The 22,361-nt window shown below is 43.1% G+C and overlaps 2 protein-coding genes across 5 annotated transcripts; both read left to right on the forward strand.

Moving 5' to 3' along the window:
* Window positions 1–1,268: 1,268 nt before the first annotated feature.
* Window positions 1,269–4,187, forward strand: LOC119280875 (F-box/LRR-repeat protein 14-like). Its single transcript, XM_037561577.1, has 3 exons — window positions 1,269–1,369; window positions 2,199–2,709; window positions 2,870–4,187. The coding sequence occupies exons 2-3, from the start codon at window positions 2,230–2,232 to the stop codon at window positions 3,833–3,835; spliced, it is 1,446 nt and encodes a 481-aa protein (XP_037417474.1). The 5' UTR covers window positions 1,269–1,369; window positions 2,199–2,229; the 3' UTR covers window positions 3,836–4,187.
* Window positions 4,188–14,279: 10,092 nt separating this feature from the next.
* LOC119274917 (RNA-binding protein 5-A-like) lies at window positions 14,280–20,929 on the forward strand. Of its 4 annotated transcripts, none has more exons than XM_037555679.1 (13): window positions 14,280–14,435; window positions 15,600–15,705; window positions 15,788–15,851; window positions 16,136–16,178; window positions 16,271–16,362; window positions 16,463–16,612; window positions 16,741–16,995; window positions 17,562–17,643; window positions 17,743–17,770; window positions 18,525–18,752; window positions 19,150–19,312; window positions 19,558–19,633; window positions 20,763–20,929. In XM_037555679.1, exons 1-11 carry the CDS (start codon window positions 14,347–14,349, stop codon window positions 19,246–19,248), a joined length of 1,236 nt encoding a protein of 411 aa, XP_037411576.1. In that variant the 5' UTR covers window positions 14,280–14,346; the 3' UTR covers window positions 19,249–19,312; window positions 19,558–19,633; window positions 20,763–20,929. The 4 variants fall into 4 exon arrangements, with proteins under 4 accessions (XP_037411576.1, XP_037411578.1, XP_037411574.1 ...); XM_037555681.1 differs by having other exon boundaries at window positions 17,562–17,616; XM_037555677.1 differs by having other exon boundaries at window positions 17,562–17,770.
* The last annotated feature ends 1,432 nt before the right edge of the window (window positions 20,930–22,361 follow it).

Genomic DNA, 22,361 nt, shown 5'->3' on the forward strand with positions numbered 1-22,361 from the left:
GTCCATGTCCTCTTCCATGCAATTTGCCTCAACATCACCAACATAATGATCATGAAGATAAGCCTCCGATTCATCACCCTCAAACTCACCACCATCCATGTGCAAGTCTTCATTATCAACTTGCTCATTCCCGGCGGGGCTCAAACATTGGGTCAGAGGTTGGCTCATTGTTGTGTCATGCACATCCGGAGTGACATGTGTTGGATCTCGAACCGGGCTTCTAGCATCATATGAAGATGCACACCGGTTCAAATCAATGTGCAACCGAGCACAAACAACCTTTGTGGCAAATAACTCAAATGGTTTATCTTGTGAGGCCAACACACTCTCTTTATATGCTTCCCAATGAAATCGGAGTCAAGAGGCATTATCTTCCAACGAATATGTTGCCCATACCCAACATTATACCTTCCGATTAAGTCTACTTCATCGTTTTCTTCCATCCAATTCAACCTTCTTCGAAGCTCAAACAAAACCTCCTCAAGGCTAGGACTTGTGAGGAAAACCATCACTACCGGCTTCTTCTTCGGGTCACCATACTCCGCGTCTCCCTTCTCAAAGGAGACAAAGTCCACATGATGCACATTGATGATCCTCACCATCTAGAATCATAAACACCAAAATGCATCAACAAAAAATAGCAAAATTGGATGACCTAGGGTTTCCCCAGATCCCCAAAATGTGAAGACTTCAACCAACAAAAAGAGGAGGAATGATGGAGAATACCTTGAGGGGTCGAAGGGAAGGATAAATCACCGATTTGGAGCTCTGATCCACGAAATTTTATGGGCATTAGGTAGGGGCTTGAGTGGGGCGGCCGGGATGGAGAAGGGGAAAAGTGAGGGTTTGTGAAGGGGAAAACACGGGAGACTATGTTTAGTTGACGCAAGGGGCATGGCGCCCCGGGCAGGGGCGTCATGACCATGAGCACGACGCCCTATACTGGGGCGCCATGGTGCCATGCCCTGCCAACATGGCAAGTCACCACTGACCAGTATAGCGCCCTTGACCGTGGCGTTATGATATCTAGCATGGCGCCCCGAGTGCGGGCGTCATGCATGTAGGGCCATTTTAAGAAATAGTTTCAAAAGTGGGCCATTTTGTGCTGAACTTTGGCCAAAGCGCCAGTTTTGTGATTTTTCACGGCTGGCGACGCCAAGAAGACTAGGGTTTTAGAGTCGGGGCTGCAGCGGGCGTGAGGCGTTTGGCTGGTCGATCCGTCACTTCAAGACTGGTCAGAGGCGGCGCTCTCCTCCTCCGGCCGAGCCGACCCACGACCGCCGCCGATTCGTGCCGTTCTTCGCTCCCGTTCGTGCTGACGGCGGCTCCCTTTCCTCTGTTCCGTCTGAAGAGAACAGATCCAACCTCGGTTCGTTAGCTCCTCAACTTGAGATGCTTATATGGATCATTTCTTCCTTTCTTTCGATTTGGATGGTTGATTGACACATGGAACTCCTAGTTATTACTACTTATTAGCGTTCTTGTTGCCGGTAATTTTTATGTCCAATCCCGTGATTTCCTTGCTAAAGGCAAAAAATAAAATAAAAAATCAGCAGGTGGATGTTATCTCGTACTAGATTTGCATCGATACTAGTTATTATGTCCGTAGATTTCTTCCTTGCTTTCATTTTCCCAGCAATTCCAGATATGTCTCTGCATTGTTGTGTGACTTATGGGTTCTTTGATGTCTGCTCAGAGATTTAGGGATAAATAGGATGGTGCCTTAATTAATGTTCTTTAGAAAGAGGAGCACATAAATCTTCGATATATACTTGAAAGAACAATTTTTCATGTATCGACAATACTTTATTGTACATGTTTCAGAATTTCGATTGTTGCACTTTAGTTGATGACTTAATGTCCAAAGGATTATACTTGAAAAAAAAACCTAGTTTCTGTTCTATTGATGCAACTTCCTCAGGAGCACCTAGGTGTCAGTCCTCACATGGAGGAGGTTTTTATGCGATCGGTCAGATCAGTGTTATCTCTTAGACTTGTATTTCTGATTGGTTGTTTCTGGATCCCTTCTTTCTTTATTATTTTAGCAGTTTCAGATACTTGGGAGGATAATTACTAAGATGTTGTTCCTTTAGTAACACATGAATTTTCACCAGTATAATATTTATCTTTATCACTATAGCTAAAGTGATCTTATAGCCCTGCTGTGCTTAACTCTGATCTCATTAATTTCTGTCCAGTGCTGTGTACCTATTGAACCTGCATTGCTCGATGGAGGATCTCCCGGAGGAACTGTTTGCAGAGTTCCTCAAAAGGATCACCAGGACAAGTGATCTGAATTCTCTTTCCCTTGTGTCGAAGCGGCTCTACAAGATTGAGGCAGATCAGAGGGGTGCTATCCATGTTGGATGTGGCCTTTGCCCTGCTACAGAAGCCTTGACATCGCTGTGCACCCGATTCCCTAATTTGTGTAAAGTGGAAATCGACTACTCTGGTTGGACGGCAGGCCATGGCAATCAGTTGGACAACCAAGGCCTCTCTGTGTTATCATCTCACTGCCCCTCGCTGGCTAGTCTCGGTTTAAGCTTTTGCTCATACATCGATGACTCTGGTCTTGGTTATCTAGCCTGTTCCAAGAAACTAGCGTCCCTCAGGTTGACGTCCACACCAAACATAACTTCAAGAGGGCTTCTCACCGTGTCTGTTCATTGCCAGAGTCTTTCTGCTCTCCACATTATTGACTGCAACAAAGTACTCCCTCCGTTCCTAAATATTTGTCTTCTTAGAGATTGTAAATGGACTACCGCATACGGATGTATATAGACATATTTTAGAGTGCAGATTCACTCATTTTGCTCCGTATGTAGTCACTTGTTGAAATCTCTAGAAAGACAAATATTTTGGAACAGAGGGAGTAGGTAGCAAAGATTGGTTGGAGTACCTTGGCTCTGTAGGATCATTGGAGGAGCTTGTAGTAAAGAATTGCGAGGGCATCAGCCAGGATGACCTCCTGAAGTTTGACTCGGGATGGATAAATCTACAGAAGTTTGTGTTTGAAATCAAGAAAAGATTCTTTCGTAATAGGTGGGCTGGTCCTAATGGGGGCTATGATCCCTCATACGACCCTCATAGCCTGAATATGTATGATTTCAGTTGTGAGAACATGAAGGACTTGAAGTTGGGATCTATCGAAATTGCGACAGGAAAAGGACTTCGTTTTCTCCTTGGGAGGTGCAAAGCACTGGAGAAGCTTTGCTTGGAGTATGTTCGGGGTCTAAATGACAACGACCTGATTGCATTATCCCAGAGCTGCAACAACCTTAAAAGCATCTCACTTTCGCTGGATCCTCAGTACTATCACGATGATTTCAGGACGGCATTTACTGATAACAGCCTTAAGGCTCTAGCTCTCAGCTGCCCTATGCTTGAGACTGTTGAGCTCACATTTGCAGATTGTTCTCCCATGTACCCGTCAGAAATAGGCTTCACACGGAAGGGCCTAGTGGCTCTCATTCAGTCTTGCCCGATTCGTGTTCTCGTGCTAAGGCGCGCCAACTTCTTTAATGACAAGGGGATGAAGGCCCTCTCATCTGCTCCATTACTGGAGACGCTCGAGATTGTGGATTGCGAGGCTATAACTAATGCTGGGCTGGGTTTCATTGTGCATGCCCCATGCTTGATTAATCTCACGCTCCTCTGTGAAGGTGTGACTGATGTTGGAGTATCGAAGCTGGCACATTCACAGAAGTTAGAGTCTCTGATCATTGAACGCTGTTGCTGCGTCTCTGAGCAGGCAGTGCGTGGGGCTGCCAGATCAGTTCAATACTCCGAGTCTGTAAGCCACAGCGAGCTAGAAAAATTGTTCATGAGTTCTTAAGAGTGCCGTTGATGAAGTGGCCTCCAAAATTTGTCAGTTCAAAACCCTCTTCTGAAGTGATCAAGGTGTTGCTGAGTGCTGGCTCTGCATCAATTAGTTGGATGTCCCTGTCATCAACTCCATTATGTTTCTCCGTATTCTCCTTATCTTTCTCAACTTAGTTTTTACTTTGACCTTTTGCTGCTGTTGTTTACCTTAGTAGGAGAGCATCTGCAGGGGATTTCGGACCGTGTACCAGTGCACTTTTCTTGCTCTTGTAGTTTACTTTCTTCAGCTTGATGTTTCCGAAATTCAGTTACCTACGTGGTTGGGCTGTAAGGATTTTGCTGCCCAAATTATCTAACTTCGTGAAACTGATATTGCAGATGTAGTTGTGTGGTAAGCGTAAAAATAAGTGGTTTTGGGGACTTGCGTACTTCTATATATTTTTCTCGTGATATTTGTTATACTTACACATGAATTCTCGAAACTTGTTGGCCTGAACGTAAAATCAACATTACATTGAGTTGTCATAGTTCTGTTGGCCTGTGCGTAGTAACAAAACCTGCTCTTCACCTGTTTTGTTTCAGTTGAGACACGAGATCTTGTTAGTATTCTTTTTTTCAAACGGCACTTGCAGCGTACTGTCACTTGATCAGAAAACCCCGAAATAGAAAGGTCGTTCGATTGAACACTAGGAAAAACAAAGGAATCTCCGAAAGATTTGAGGGGTAGAAGCTTTCTGTAAAATACACTGAAAATCGTTACAAAAGAAATCCTTTAGGGTGTGTTTGACAGCAAAGTATTGCATAAACTGTAGTATTGAAAAACTGCAGTATTTTTGTCTATAGGTCCTAAAACCATAGTTTTGACATATCAAAGTTTTTTTTTTTTTTTTTGCGGGTGCATATCAAAGTATTTTGTGAAGGGGAGCCTTGGCGCAGTGGTAAAGCTGCTGCCTTGTGACCATGAGGTCATGGGTTCAAGTCCTGGAAACAGCTTCTTACAGAAATGTAGGGAAAGGCTGCGTACTATAGACCCAAAGTGGTCGGACCCTTCCCTGGACCCTGCGCAAGCGGGAGCTACATGCACCAGGTTGCCCTTTTTTATATCAAAGTATTTTGTAGTATTGGGAATACTGTGACAGTGTTTGGCTGGTGCATGTTTAGGACGATGTAAATTAGCTAGCTAGCCGTTTCATAGCAGTCGCAAGACATGCACGATTTTAGCTGACCAGTGGTTGCAAACTGAACGGCCATGCATAAATAGACCCGGCGGCAAGCTATGCATCAGCGGCGCGGCACGGAACTGCGCGGCGTCGCTCTGGCTTGGCTGCGGCTTGACCGACAGCTGCTATCGCGGTGCGCTGAGGCATGGGGCGACGTTCGGGAGGAGCGCATGGACAGGAAGCAAGGCCGGTGTGGCTCGGCACAAGGGCCTGCGCAGGCTCAGCCAGCAGCGTGTTCGGAGTTAGCTTTGTAGCCATCAGCGTGCGCCACCATGGCATTAGCAATCTGGGCATGTGGTGTCCAGGGGCCGACCTGATGCACAACGCGTACAAGGAGAAGAGAAGCGCATCTGGAAGTAGGAAGGACACCATTTTCATTTCCATTCCCTTCTCTTGGCTTGTCCCATGGCCGGCGATCTTCAGGGCGGCGGCGACGGCTTGGGAGCGAGGAAGGCGATAACAAACAGTCTCGTTTTCTTTGTGTGCTCTGTTTTAAAAAAAGAGGTCTAGGGTTCTTTTTTTAATACAGAGAAAATACCACGGTTTTGACAATACCACAGTATAAATACTACAGTTTTTTGTGGGTGCCAAACAGCTCACGGTAAATTAAACCATGGTATTTTGAAAAGCTGCAGTATTGTCACAATACTTCAAAAAAACTGAGCTGTCAAACGTTCACTCGCAGAAATCAAACAACCCATATATAGCAAAAGTTTCTGAGAATTTCATTTCTCCATTTTTCTATTTTCTTATGAAAAGATGCGGAAAATAGAAGCAAAAAAAAAAGAGGTTGTGATCTGCGCCGGCCGGCCCAAAATTTCGGCCAGTCACGCGCGATCCATCTGATGCGAGCCGCGTGGGCCATTGGATTGGGCAGAAAACAATTTGCCCTAAGTTTCTCCTTCCTTGCGTTGGTCCCGCATCTCACGCAGCTCCTTGGATATGGACCGCCACGCTCTGTTGCCTCTGGTAGCAGCACCGCGCCGCCTGTCGCTCCACGCTAGATAGTCGTCATGCTCGCAGCCGCGCTCGTTGCCGCCGTCGTGGTTCGTAGCAACCCACCACCAACATCTCGCAACCCCGTGAAGTAATGCGGGAGTTCGTGAATGGATGTAGCAAAAAAGGTCGCCGGTGGTAGCAAAAAACGATACGGTTGCAGCAAAAACTTCCGCCGTCGTCGCTGATTTGTAGCTCGCCGTGCAGGGTCGTAGCATCGTCGTCTCTCGTTGTAACTTTGATGTCGGCTGGTTCCAGCAAATTTTCCAGTATGTTTGTAGCTCGACGCAGGGGCGGACCCAGAGAGAAAATGACCCGGTGTCCAATTGCAAAATCACACATACTCTACATCTAAAATGGGGTGTCACACACTATACTATACACAAAATTACCAAGGAAACAATTTTTCACCCGGTGTCCTGTGCACCCGGGAAGCTGAACGTGGGTACGCCCCTGGCTCGACGTCAGTTAGTTCTAGCACGTGGTGACCGCTTCTCCAACCTCGGGCTGCCGGGTCGCATCTCCGACCATTGCTAGGTGCACCGACTGGCTTGCTGGTCGGTGCTCGCCCCTCGTTGCGCGCGGCCATGGCGTCCTCTGCACGGAGCATGTGAAGAGCCCAAAAAATGCAGGAGGGGTGGGTCTGTGGCGCAAGAGGGAGGCATGAAGAGGCTGCTGGTCAGTGGCGGGGGCAGGGCAAGGGCGCGCGATCGTGCGAGCTCAATGGGCAGTGGTGGTTTGCCGGGGGAGAGAGAATAAAAAGAGGAGACCTGTTTGGGAGAGGCGCACTAGGGACACACAATTCGCTTCGATCGTACGCATGCGGCGTGGTCGATCGAAGTTTCACCCGGCCAGCCGGATACAAACGATTTTCCAAAAAAGAATATGAACTCTTTTGACAACTGAGCGTTCTAAGGGTGACTTCAAGCTATCCCTCAAACTCACTCCCTCAAAATGTCCACGGGCATCCGGTCGGGCAAATGCCATCCAACGTCCAAACATAAAGTTTTGAAATAATGTAGTTCAAAGTTAAATTTAAATTATTTGGACACATGCTCTAATTGTCTATATGAACCGTCCACAAATGCTCCACCACATAAACGTTGTATTTAAGTTTCTCGATTGCGGATCTCACTACTGGAAAATAGTTTATTAATGGCGCATCTATTTTGGCTACTAATGACGTACATTAGGTACGCCATTACTAGCACGCCATTAGTAAGTTTTAGTAATGGCGCACATTTGGTGCGCCATTACTATCCCAGACAGTAATGGCGCACCTAATAGTGCGCCATTACTAACCCTTACGTGCGCCATTAGTAATAAAGCCAAGTGCGCCACTAGCTAAAAAGCTAGGTGCGCCATCAATAAAGGCTGAAATGCGTCACTAATAGTATATTTGAAAAACAAAAAAAATACAAATTAAAAAAAACCTATAAGAAAAAATAATTTAAAAACAAAAAATGAAATAGAACCATAATTTTTATTATAGCAAGAATATTACCATGTCTTTACAAGTATCCAATAAAAAGAAAATTGCACAGAAATAAAACAAAATCCTATAACTAATCTTCTACTCCCTCCGTCCAAGAATACCTCTCGCAAGGGGAGGAAATTTTGAACTGAAGTGCATTTTACATTACAACCCGTCATATTTCAAATCAAAATCAATCGAGTCGACGTCCGATCGGTAGCAGCGCCTCGTCCTGGCATCGAGGAGAGCCAGAACTCATCTCTTCGGTAGCTCGTCACCACCCTCCCGGCAGCCTCCGACATCACGTACCCACCCTCCCGGCGTCGATCAACTGCTTTGAGGTAGCAGATTCCTCCTCTGTGTCTACTCCTGCAATTAACACTTTGAATGCAATTAACAATTTGAATGTTAATAAGAGGCAAAGACAAGATGGATCAGTATATAATAATGGAGTACATGCACAATTAGATGTTCAAGCTGTTTAATGTCACTCCCATCATCACAATTTCATATCAGAAAATGGAGTAGAATAGATTTAAGCATAGTGGGAGAACTTGGTGATGTGAGCGAAGCAAACTGCCTACATTCTAGAGATAGAGGAATATAGATATTGTTCCATACGAGTCTACAAACTTACAATATAGGACCATATAGGTAGCCCTGTCATTGCCAAAAAACAAATATCACAGGCAGGCAGGGATTCTAGAAATAGAGACCAACCAAAATTAACAAGATGACACAGGCCAACAACACAACACACTCGTGTAGTTTTAAAGAGCAGTGAACCCTTGATAATATGGAACGACAACATATAAAGCCCATTCATCGTCAGTAAAGTAAATCTTGTGTGTGCCGGACTAGCAGGACTGGATTTAACCGAACAATTAATCACAGCGCACTACTGGACCTTAAAAGAGTTAGCTAGCTAGGGGGGAGGGGGAAGTAAAACTAAAGCGTTGCTGGGTTAATCCAACAAATTTGCGATACGGACAGAGTTAATCCATTGGAGTCAGACTTGTTCGTCACCAAAAAATACATGCAAGTTACTAACTTGCTAGCGGACCAAGAAGCTACATGAGGTGATGCATTTGTGACAGCCTCTGTTTCATCCAAACTAGTGTAAATGGATTTGAGCAACCCTAAACCGTGTGCGTACTGTATGGGCGGCCAAATCTGAAGGCACAGGCGGATGGGAGCAGCTTCTCTTTCTCCCCCTTGACCAAATCAGGTCAGAGACACAAATGCTCAGGAATCAAATCTGGAGATGGAAAAAGAGCTAAGGTAGCAGCAACAGGAGAGGATACCTTCCATGGCGTGCGTGGTCCTGGTGGGGAAGGGGAAGGAGCAACTTCCATGGCGCTGTCCTCCTTCCTACAGAGATGAGACCTCTCATGGTGAGAAGTCCATGGAAGAAGGAGGAGCATAGGGGTCCGGTGTTGTACCTTGTTCCTGCGGCATGCATGCTAGGGTTTCGGGCGCGAGGCATGGCTGCTGGCAGGTCGGACTTCCATGGCCGGCCTCGAGGACCTCGGTGGTCGCGGCCCAGGTGGACGGCGGCGCGCCGAAGCGCAAGGACCCACCCACCCACCCGATGTGGATCTGGGACCTTCCCTTCCCGATCCGCGGATGGGAGAGAAGGTTCTTGATCTGCGGATGGGAGAGAAGGTGGGGGCGCGGGAGAGGGTGGAGCGGGGACGGCTCCACCACTCCCAGATCCAGCGCCGACGCTGCCTTCCGATCCGTCGCCGCCGAGCTCGGGCTCCTTGGCTGCGACTGCCGCGAGGAGGCGCGAAGGGGACCGAAGAGAGAGGAGGGCAAGGGCCGCCGCGCAGGAAGAGGAGGGAGCACTGGGAGGCAGCATGGATCGGGGCCGAGGCGAGGCCGACAGACGTGTGTGCGTGGGGTGAGGGAGAAGAGGATAGGGTTTCCGTGCGAGAGAGAGAGGAGAGAGATGGTGGGCGGTCGGGCTGCGGCACTTGCCTACAAAACCACAATGGCGCACCGCATGGAAAAGTGCGCCATTAGTATCAAAAATAGCAATGGCGCATCAAGGGAAAAGTGCGCCATTACTATGTCCAGAAGTGGGTCAAAGCTTGGTCAAACATAGTAGTGGCGCACTTTTTACTAGGTGCGCCATTAGTAGTTTTGCAAAAAAAGAATAAAAAATATAATAAAAAAAACAATATTAGTGGCGCACTTTCCGACAGGTGCGCCATTACTAGTTACAACTAGTAATGGCGCACTGTGTCTGGATGCGCCATTAGTATGTTTGGACAGGCGCACTAGTTCAAATTATTTTTTTGATACTAATGGCGCACCCTGGGCCAGGTGCGACATTAGTAGTTTCAACTCTAATGGCGTATCAGAAGGTGGTGCGTCATTAGTATATACTAATGGCGCACCGCTTGTCTGGTGCGCCATTAGTGTCAATCCCATCTATAGCCCTTTTTCTAGTAGTGTCTGACGATGCATTCGTAGAAATTGCTCACATGTTGCCGCATTCTTCTCTAGAAGTTGGGCATGATCACCCATCTGTTCTAAATCCAGAACTTGGTGAACTGCCTCACCTCATCCCCCACAATCACGTTGTGCACATACAAGTTGTCATCACCTCACATGAATGTCTCTATCTCATTGTTTAGTAGGTCCGTGAGTTGGATTTCCGCGTGAATAACTGTAAAATGGGCTTGGAGTACTTCAAATGTTCTCACTGTATCCTTTTTAGCACATTCTTGTCTTGCAACAAAGTGGGATTTTTTGTTACCTAGTGAATTGAAGATGGTTTGACAAAATTCACCCAAGAAGGACAGATACGATCACAAAAAAATTATCTGTGTTGTACGCATGCCCATTAATGGTATAGTTGCACGCAGGAGCTTCTCATACACAACCTTGCAAACAATGGAGACCATGCACCACATTGATGTCATTATGAGACACTGGCATGTCGGAAAAAGAGTGTCAAGCCTTCAGATCTTGCGATGCAACTGCTTCAAAAATAATGGTGGGCTTTTTGTGATGACCTGATATTGCCTTTGTTTAGCATGTGTGCATTTCTTTCGTTTTTCACTGCATGCAATACATGGATCCGAGCATACATGGAAACCCTCTTACTTCTCCCATTGCCATGAGTCTTCATGTGTCTTTGTCATTTGATTCTCTATAGTACTCCAGTCCAAACACCTTGATCACTTTAGTAGCAAACTTGACCATGGGTTCGAGACATGTGCTTTCAGACATCGAGGGGTACTCATTCCACTAGTTTGCGGTTGTGCCAACGGAAGCATCCTCATAGCAGTCATGCACTTTCGAAGACTAGAGAACCCAACGCAACCAACGACATTCATCTTGAGCTTGAAGTAATCATCATACGCCCTCACACCTTCCATGTTGCGCAAGAACAATGGTTGCTGCATCCAGTATTGACGCCGGAAATTGCAGTCGAGTAGCGCATCGGGGGAAAAGTAGTCCTCGTAGAGACTAACATGCCATCATGCACGATGCTGATTCAACACTTGATGTCCCAGCTTTGAACCCTTGAGGTTGAGAAAATGCTCCTCAACATGCTCCGTTTCATCAAGAATTGCCATCATCATCATAGTTTCAGTATCACCTTCGACGAATCCATAAACTCGGTGTAAAAGTACTCCTCGTCTGAATCCTTCGTGTTTGCTTCAATGTAAACAACAAAAACGTCGAAAGAAATGCGCTATGACATTTGACTGAACACTTCCATATGCAGCGCACACCCTCCTCCCTTTACTAGTTTCTAAGTGGGTCAACCCATGCAGTCCTTTGCCTCACTGTTTTTTCAGGCAAGTTTTATTTGTGTTTTACTTATATTTTGCTGGTTATTTCTTTATTTTTATTTTTTAACTTGTAACTTTTTAAACCTTATTTTTTATATTTTGAGAAAGAATAATTAAATCCATGAATATTTTTTCAAATTCATTTTTATTCGTTTTTTTTCACAAATTTTTAAAAAATAGCAAAAAAATTGACCTGCTGAGACCGATGAGCAAAAAGAACAATTAACGGCATGGGCTGAGCGAGCGAGTGGGTGATCCAGCAAAGGCAAGTGAGCAGATGGGCGACATTATTGGGCTCGGCCAAATGGCGCGTTAAGGGTGGGAGCTATTTTTAGGAAGCTTCTACTGTGTTCTGGGTGGTTTGAGGAAGCTTGTCGTCGGTCTTTCCATTTTCCTTGTAATTTTTGCCAGTTTTCTGTCTTTCTTCTTGGTTTCGAATTTCTGTTTAATGTTTTCTTTTATTTTTGTCCTTTTAGTTTATGTTCCTTCTTTTTTTTTCCTTTTTTATCTTTTAAATTCGTCAACATTTTAATCTGCCCACTCCAGTGTACAAATATTTTTACAAGTCCTGACGTTTTTAAGAAATTATGTGAAAAATTGTTTACATTTTTATGCATATTTTTATAGGTGTGAACATTTTTTGATTGCTGTGAGTTTTTTAATTGATACAAACATTTTTCTATATGTTATAAACATTTAATAAAAGTTACATGAACAAAATTTTATATTTTTATAAACATATTTTAAGTTCTGTAAACCTAATTTTTTGAATGGCATTTTTTTGTATGTTATTATTTTCTTAGAAAAAAAATGTGTGATGCCCTTTCATGAACATTCTTTTATGTCATTAACCATTTTTTGGGCATGTGAACACTTTTGTTAAATGGGACATACATTTTTTTAAATGCTACAAACTTTTTTAAATATACAAACATTTTTATCAAAATTGCGAATAATTTATTTTTTATAAAAAATCTGGATGCACGAAACACTTTAAAAAAATGCAAGAACACTTTTTTTGAACTACAAGAAAACTTCGTTGTACTGCAGAAATAAATTTTTGAAATCACATAAAAGTAGCATGTTTTACCAAATATACATTAATTTTATGAATAGGGGAAGTAATAAATATATTTTTTTGAACACTAATAAATAAAAATTAAAGATGGAAAGAAAGAGAAAAAAAAAGGAAAAGAACATGCATACATTGTGCCGCACGATGGGTCAGACGAGAGCTAAGCGAGCAGAAATTTAGGCCTGACCCATTTAAGGTGTGTGTTTTCTTTTTGGATGGGTTTTAAGGTGCATGGTAGGCGAGCGTGTCATACATCTCGAACAAGCGGGGTTTGTTAAAAAAACTTGGTGTTTATTCTTATTGCGAATTAGCTACAACGTTTTTATCGTGCACAAAATTACAATGTAATACTTCAGATCATAGATACAAAAATATTACAAAATTCTTTTAGAACAATCCCACAAGGGTTGGGGGTTGTTCCCTCAAAACACAATTCCGGGACCTTTTTTGCATTTGCGATCAAGTTGAATGTTCAGTGGCCCAAGTTTGGGATGGTGATAATCTTAAGTTAACTTTTAGAAGATGTGTAGACAATGCGGGTTTTGAACGCTGGATTCAGTTGGTAGATCTGGTCAAAAGTTGTCATTTGAGTGATGAAGCTGACTCTCCTATTTGGACTTTGGAGGCGAATGAAGTGTATTCGGCGAAATCTTTTTATAAACAAATCAACTTTTGGGGTGTGGTCTATGATATTGGTGACAAGCTTTGGAAAGTCCTTTGTTCTCAAAAAATACATGTGTTTCTTTGGCTAGGTGCTTATAACAAGATTCTTACCCGTGATAATTTGGCTAAGAGAAGACCTGTAGAAACTTTAACTTGTGTGTTTTGCTCTGAAAACGAATATGTGCAACACTTGTTATTTGATTGTGTGATTGCAAAACGGGTTTGGGATTTTGTCTCTGAAGCTTTCGATTATCCTTACATCAACAGTTTCAATGATGTGTGCGCCTTGTGGTAAATGCATAAAAGGAAATTCGTGCTTAATTTGATAGTGGATGCATTCTTATGGAGCATTTAAAAATTAAGAAATGATTTATGCATTCAGGGCCGTACCTGGAGAAGTGTCAAATGTGTTCTTGCGAAGCTAAGCTCCCATCTGCAGCAATGGAAAGTTCTCTGCGATGACGCTCAGGCAACACTTTTGCAGCGGTGCATTCTCCTCCTGGACAAACGTCGCAGAGAACTTTAGTGGATCGCCTGGAGATGATCGTGAAGGCCGAGAAGTTGATGGCATGCCAGGGGTTCTGTTAGATTCCTGTGGTGTTCTTGTACTTTTGGGCATGTAATAAAATAACTAGCTCTAATACTTTGGTTTGAGAGAACCGTGCTCTCTGGATCCTATCTTTTAATTAGCTGGGGTGGTGTTACACCAGTGGGTGCTGTTTGTGGGTGTTGAGCAACTCTGGTTTCTGATTTCGCTTCATTAATAAAATGGGGCGGAAGGAAACCCCTTTCATTCAATTTTTTTTTACAAAATAAGTCCTATAATTAATAATTACATTAAAATAGCCCAGAATTTTTTTCTTCGTGGTATAAATATTTGCAACATGAAATACCGACAAGACTTCTGTAGAAAGACTGGTCAGATTGGAGAAGTGACGCCACTCTATAACTATAAAATAAAATTCCTTTTCACCTTGAAAAAAAAACTTTTGAATACACTATGAAGATGCAAGGTTCCTCTCACCTTGCAGCGGTGAAAATCCCTGGCAACTGCCTGTGGAGCCCTAAGCCTCTCGTCTCCCTATCCTCCGCGCTCAAGCGAGGTATAGACGTTAAGCAACAAGGAGGTGAGAGTTCTCGTGGGCCTTTAGGTCTCTTCAGCCCATGTGTTTATTACTCAACTATCCTTCAGTACCATTTTATTCGGCCCATTAAACCACTCCGGCAAGGCAAGGACGCTGGCGAAGCGGCGCGGCACCCACGGTGCTCCTCCGGCGAACGGAGGCGATGGACGGGAGCGACGCCGACCCCGGGACGGGAAGCGGCGGCGGGGGGTTCGAGTGGGACGCGGATTCCCAGCTCTACTACCACGCCAGGTTCCCCTTCCTACCCCCCTACGGTCTAGGTTTCTTCTTCCAAAGCTCGAGCAGTTGCGGCTGCTCGAATCGAATCCATTCTGGTATCCAGTTTTTTCCCAGGCGGGAGCGTTGATGAGTGATAGAATCATTTGCTCGAGAACGGGCTGGTAGTTAGTACTAGCAAATTTAGGGACATCAGGGTTCAGGGGTTAGCATTGCTGCCCCAGTGCAGATTACTTGCGATTATTTACATTTTTGGGTTAAATATCTGTTGCTGTTGTGAATTTCACTTGAATATGTACTTCTGTCTGTTTGTGAGAGGGGTTGAATCTCTCCTGTTTTGGAATAGGATGTTTTTTTTATGATGCATTGTCACAATAATTAGCGGTAAGAGTCTAAGAGAGCACATAGGGTTAGTTATGTTAGAGCGTCTCTAACTGACCCCTCATAATCGGTTAGGAGGAGTATAAATTCACGTTTTCTCCTCTAAAGTACACCTAGCCGAACCCTTATAACCGTTAGTGGAGGATATTTTTTACTCCACGGTGGCCGCGACCTTTAAACATACTCAGGCGCCCACCTGCGGAGTAAAAATTCCCCACACTCCACCTCTCCTCCTCTTCCATTCCACCGCCGCCCAAGCCCTGCTGGCGCCCCCCACCCCCATCCACTCCGGCGCCGCCCCGCCGCCAAAAATGGCTGGATCCGGCCATTTTAAGTGAAGAAATCTCCGAGTTTTAAGTGAGTCTAGTTGTGTTGATTTTGCGTAAACACTGGACAGTGGTCTGCTAATCATATGATGTGTGCTTTAAGTTCAAGATGTCATGATAATCACCCGGGTGATCTTTTGACTGTGCAAATTCATCATTCTTAAATTTGTTGATTGTGTTATACAGAGTTTGGATGATTTTATATGTCATACTCACTTCATTCTTCAACAGTGAACCAGTAGGTGCAGAATACTGATCACAAATAGCTTGTAATTTGCTTGATAGTTCATTTTTGTTGTTGTAGCGACCTAACTTATTCTTTGAATACAATTCATGTTATAGAAATATAAGGCTTTCTCTGTCCAAAACTCTACTGTACTCCTCTGTTCAGCATATTATTCATCCTTCTCGTTTTGGTTATTACCATTGTTATATTTTAAACATTTCTTCTGATGTTTACTTACATTTTCAGTACTGGGTTTTACCATGACCCTGTCGCTGGCTGGTACTACAGCAGCACAGATGGTCAGTACTACATCTATGAGAATGGAGGTTACGTGTTATGGACTTCAGATGCGGTACTTACAAGTTCATCTGGTTCAAGTTTCTCAATGTATCAGTGTCTTGTGTGATCTTACACCCATGTCTATATTCAAACAGGGCAAGGAACCCAATGTACAGAGTCCATGTGATGAAGCTAGCCAAAGTTTCCTGGAATCCTCTTGTAAGTCTCATTAGTTGATAATGCTGCAACTTTTGAGGGCATATTTGTTCGGCATCTATATCTATCTTGGAATTAATTGTTGAAATATAAACATGCGATCTTTAGCTTCAGAACAGTAACACCAGCCATATCTGAAAGGGAACCTGCAGTACAGTGTTGTAGTTTTGTTTTTCTTTTATAGAAAGGGTCCAGGCTATCTTTTTGGGAAACAAATCATGAGAAATAGAAGTCTTTGTAACAGTTGGTATTGGAAAAATAATGCGATATTTTTTTACATTTAATAGCAGGACCGGAACCGGATATTCCACATCAACCGCCATCAGAATGGTTCTTGCATAAATAATCACTCTCTCTTATCTGATAAACATCTTTTTTAGACACCTGATTCTTTTGCGCTTGATTCTGTTATTCTTTTACAGGCTGGAGGAAACACTAATTAACATGTATTTATCAGGATACTCTAATATAGAGGTCAACACTGAAAATTTACTAGGAGAATCACAGATAAGTGGTTAGTAACTTGAATTATTGCTGTTTTCCCCTACCTTCTTGTATTGTGAGATGCTGAAAGTCTGCACTGGCAATTCTAATAAATTTATTATGGTCACCAGAGGAAGGCAAAAGTGATGAAGTTGAGAATAAACTCAGTAACGTGGCTTCAGATAATGCGTCAGACTCTCTGAATGATGCTACATTACAGCAAATAGAAGGTAAAATGCAAATCGAGAACTTCACAGCTGTGCATGAATCTTTAGGGGAAGGTGAGGGGTAACTTCATTTTATTTACTGAAATGCTGAGCACTGACACATGCTAGGGATTATCTGGTGTGTTGTCTCTGTGTGATGTGTGCGTCTTACTGATATTTTGCTTTGCATATTGTTTCCCCAGAAGAAGAGAACTGGCTTTCTCAGTATGGTCAAGTAGAGAGAGTAAATGATGAGCTGCCATTGTTTCCGAGTGTTGATCTTTGGGACTGGCATATGGTCACAGAACCTGTTAGCAAAGGTCAACCCATGACTAGGCTTGTGGGACGTTTAACTAGGGGTTCTAGTAAGCTTCATCCTTCTCTGCCTGCTCGTGGTGGCCTTCTAAGAACCGCTCCTGTTCGTGAAGTTCATCTTGATCTTGTACGTGTTTCATCAGGTAAGACTGGATACTTGGATAGGGTAGAAAGATAGGAATGTGCACCGCTCTTTTGATACCAAGGCATAGATGGTTTTCCTTCCTAATATACTCCCTCCGTCCTCAAATAAGTGGACATATAGAAATTTTAAGACAGATTATGGGGTGGAGTAGACAATGCATTGGGAAGGTGCAAGCCACTATCTCTCTCCTCTTTAATTCCCCACCTCCAATGAGCTAAGTGCATGTAGAAAATGAGGAGACCTGTTGAATGTTATTGGGCTTGATTCCCATGTGATGAGAGAGAAACATTTTTTCTACTTTAAAGTGCACTGGGAAGATAGAAACACACTCTTTTGTGGACAAATTTCGAATGCTAAATGTCCACTTATTTGAGGACGGAGAGAGTAAGTAAGTTTCTTTTGCTGAAACTTGAATATAATATGATGGAATTTTCTGTATCAGATACCATTATTAAAGCTTACAATAAGACAGAATACTATGAAGAAAAAATTCTGCTGTTCTTTGGTTGACAATTATTGGGCCTAAAACTCCATGTAATACTTATACTAGTACTCATGTATCAGGGAAGTTGTACAGGCTGAGGAACCCAAGCAGAAAATACCTGGCCTCTTTATCAGCGTATGACTCTTCGAACCCAACAAAAGAGTGGGCTTTTCCTGACCTATATGCCAACCCTAATAACAATTCAGATAAGCAGTCTACTGCATGTTGCCTGTCTGATGTTGCTCATGAATCTTCTACCAGGGAAGGTGTTTCAGCTGCTAGTGGCAAGGTAAGTTAATGTTTAACTGATTCCTCTTGTTGCCATTTACTTAAATATTGTCTAACCTGTTTGTTTCCCAACAATTTATTGAGAGTCAAACCCATTTGGAGACCTATGTGCCAATTATTGTCTTGCACCCTTTTCAGGGACATTAAGTTGGTTTTGACAGTGTTTAAGTTTGTGCTATTTTCAGCTTATTAGTGAATTTTGAATTTTGCAACCTATTTGTTTGTCATCTCATGCCGCATTGGAGATCATGTGATTGGAAGCAGTTGTTAAAAAACATAGAAGAAATCTTAAAGGCTAGAGGAAGCGTCAATGCTTCCTTTGTCTAGTGAGTACTACTCCTAGGTAACAATTTAAATGTCAAACGTTAAACTCAAGAGGTTTGATATTTATATAGACAGAGATTTATTAATTGTTTTATGCCAACAACGCTTTCCATCGAATTAGAATTTTATTGACAGTAGTTTTATGGCTTATGTACACTATGTAGCCCGATTCTGGGTGTCTTAAACAATGTATATGCATGGTTGAAAAGTTACTGTATCATATTGCCATATCAAAATACATTGACAATGCTATATTGCTCCATGTTCTAATCTTTCTTAATTTCATCATCTATAGAAGTTCGGAGTACCACCTCTGTCGAATTGTTTCCTTATACAGCCACATTTCTAATTTATGTTGTAAATAACAAAGTTAAAGCATCAGCACTGATGTTCTTGACAACAATATTCTGAGATTTTTGCAATATTTGTAGGAGCACAAGATAAATACTTATAGGGACAGGGCTGCTGAGAGAAGAAAGCTACACCGCGGCTTAGGGATAGGACCCGGGCAGAAGCAAAGTAACGGCATGAGTTCTGATGAATATGAAGAGGCAACCGAGGACATGGACTCCTTGGGAGCTGGACCAGTTGATATGAACTTATGTTCCAGTGGTTTGAAGTCTGCCAAGAGAATCATGGAGAACATGGGCTGGAAAGAAGTATGTGCCTATCTTATCTGTACTGTTGGACTTGGTATATGCCTTTGCATTCTAGGATGGAAAAAAGTATACTATCAAGAACAACGAGAAAAAAAATCCAACTCTATAAGAACAAAAAATATTCTGTATATATAGTTTTTTGTAAACACTACTTCCCTCGTGTCTCAGTGCCTGAGGACATCAGGGCAGACATATCTACGAAGTAACATATTTCCTACGTTTCTGAACCAACGGTGATAAGCGATTATTAAAATTAAGTATAATATTTGGTGAAGCATGTTTTTCATTGATCAGTTTTTTTTAGCAAACACATAGCAAAATATTTATAAGTAATCTATTTCTTACACCAAATATTCGACTTTCTTATCGATTTTATTTTATTGTCAAACTTGTTTAGGGAGAGGCCCTTGGTAAAAGCAGACAGGGTATTGTAGAACCTATACAGCCTACTTTCAACAAACATGGTGCTGGTTTGGGATGGAGTCAAACCCGCTGAGACGTTCTGATCTCTGAACCCTTGTACATGGTGATTCCAGCGCACATTGTTTTTACCTCCGGAGGTAAATTTTACATTTAATAAGATAGTGAGAATGCACCAAATTTATATATTCATTAGTTTGCAGAGCTTCTCTCACACATCTTAAAAATTGGAACTTATTAACTCATACTGGAGAGCATATGTTGAACATAATTTGCTATCTGAGACATGGAAATTCACTGACTATTGTTTTTGGTTATATCTAGTGTAAGTAGTAACTTCTCAAACTTTGGCATGGTTGATTGAGGCGTAACTTCTTCTATGCAGGATTGGTGTAACAGATTCATGGTCATCGCGGCAGTCCTGACTGTTCCAAGGACATTGTATTACTAATGCAGTAAAGGTTCTGTTTCCGACTAATGTTTAATTTGTCCTGTACTGCATGTAGGAAACCTATTGTGTAACTGAAATTGTCTGGATTAAAATCCTTAAGGATGGCTTTACCTGTCGTTTTAATATAATCTACATATTTTGTGCTTTTCCACCTGAGACCTGATAAAATGTGCAACGACCTGGAATTGCTCTTTTTAACACTATTTATTTCTGTATTTGCAATGTGATAAAATGCTTTTAAACCTGTGGATCTTTGATCATTTTTTTTTCTTAGGTGTAGTTTGTAGTAGATGCAATTATTTTGTACTTACGAGGCGCTAGGATACCATCATATCATAAACATATTTCTTTGGAAGTAGTGTTATGCTATGGATTTCAGCTTCATTATCTTATTTAATGGCATTTGACCGACAACTACTTCAGTTCTTCAAGAACATTGGATTGATGTAGAACAGTAGCCAAGGTTCATAAAAATGCTAGAGCGGAACTCTTGGACGTGCCACTATACTACAACGTAAGCAAAAGAGCGCATTCGGGGTCTAATAGGATTGATTAGTCATCCTGATCCTGCATTTCATGCCGTGTGAATTAGTACCTTGGACAAGCAAGTCTCTTGCATATGACAAAAGACGCTGAGATCATATGATCAAAGTGTACCGAAAAGTAAAGTTAGTCTTCCTTGGGAGTGATTAACAATCTAAATATTTTGGGAGGAGGCTTGGGGCTGCTCATTGTGCACAAGCAAGGTATATATGTACCGCGTATGACAAAAGACCAATGAGATCACAGAGAGGAGGGAAGAGAGGGGTGGTTAGGACTTACTATATGCTTACTTTTGGCCTAATTGCTTTCTAGGGCGGAAAGAAACCAAAGGGCCCAATTCCACGACCCTGGAAACCCGGGCACTGCTCCCAATATGGTTATGTAAAGAACAGTTCTTGATGTGGCAATCACTCTGATGTGGGTTCAACTGCCCAAGTGTGAGTTGACGCCAGAGCAACTCTGACGTGGGTTCAAACTACTATTTGAATCTGCAGTGATTTACTGCTACTTTAGTGTGCATAATTCATCGTGATTGTCTGCATCGTTTGTTGCTAACATTCATCATCAGACCTTACACACGTTTTTTGGTCCTGCAGGCACCAGAGGATACTGTGGAAAAATCGAATTTCAGCAGCGGTTACCATGGATTCACGAAGTTCTTACTCCTTTTGTGACCAATCTATTTCGATTTGTAAATATAACAAGAGAAAGCATTTGATGTGATGGTCAAAATATCTATCTCTATTCACTCTTTTATTTGTTATAATGGTGTTAGTTGATTTGCTTGCCCCGTACCCTTGGCTCATGAAACTGATTCACTCTTATGAAGCCACAGTAAAGAGGATTGATCCATGTGAAAGATGGGGTGAAACCGAAGAACATGTGATTAACAAACAGAAGCAAAACCAACACAACTTCTGGGATTTTTCATTGGAGTTGCAGATACTTGTTGTACTGAACAGTTGAAGCCTTATGGTGAAGCTCCCCTCCATTAATCTGCCAAGGCTTTACCAGGTCCTATTAGGTAAAGCACACAAACTAAACTCTCTTACTCCTAGATAATGTTGGCCTTGGTATACTGTCAACTCCTAACTCCAGCTCACAAGAAATTGTTTTTTCCGACCTATACCTTCTATCACAAGAAAAATGACATTGAAAGCTTCGACAGATCCTTTTAAGTATTTATATACTGAAAACTTGAAAATTACATGCGTAGATGTGTCTTAAAAAGTATTTACATGGCATTATAATAGTGTTGAACATTATACATACAGTAGCACTAAAAACTACCGATCAACGTTAGTACGTTACGTCTTAAACCGTGTCAATGTTTGAACGTCATCTTTTTTTTGTGAGCTGGGCTGAGAGTATATAAGTATGTTTTGCCTTTATTACTTGAAGTCTCACCTTTGTGTGCTACTAGGGGCGTGTTTGGTTGTCATCCGTGGGATTGCCTGCATTGCATGCGTTGCTGAGTTGGGCCTGGTTGAGGTAAAACAGGGAAAAAAATCAACATCTGTATCTCGTTTAGTTGCCTGCATCGAGGCTGTCTGCATTAGGGGATTGGTTTAGGCACAATGTTTGGTTATCTACATTGCCTCGGCACATGTGTTTGGTTGCCTGCATGGGATATGATTAAAACTTAACAGCTACCCATAACACACACGATGCCATGGGGACTGCGATGAACGATGGCGAGGACACAAGCAACTAGTTCTCGCGTCGCCGTCGGACTCGGCGCCGAGGCCACCGTCCACCGCTGCAGGCTCGCCCGTGCGGGGAACGCTTGCCTCTTCGGGTTGACGAGCAAGCTTCCCGCCGTCGTGGCAAGAAGAGCCTCCAGGAGAAGCAAAAAAATCGTTCTTTGTCTCGTGCCCAATTGGAGTCTTTGGAGCTCATCAATGGTCGATAGATACCGAGCAGGGGAGGGGAACAACCAGCAGCAGAAGCAGATCGGAACCGGGATGGATTGGGGGCGGTGGACTGGTCGCCTCCGCAGCCGCCGAGAGGAGCACCAAGAAGCTTTGCCGCCACTGTGATCCAATGTCTCTCGCCGTCGTCGGCAGCATGTCGGAGATCCCCTCGCTCCTTTCTTCGCTCTCTGTCGCCAAGCGCCACTCCCCTGCTTCCCCTTCGTGCACGAGACGCCCAAGCGAGACGACAATGGTCAGGGGTTCATGAGTTGCGCGCCGAGC

The sequence above is a fragment of the Triticum dicoccoides genome, chromosome 3B (genome assembly GCF_002162155.2).
Source record: "Triticum dicoccoides isolate Atlit2015 ecotype Zavitan chromosome 3B, WEW_v2.0, whole genome shotgun sequence".
Classification (NCBI taxonomy): domain Eukaryota; kingdom Viridiplantae; phylum Streptophyta; class Magnoliopsida; order Poales; family Poaceae; genus Triticum; species Triticum dicoccoides.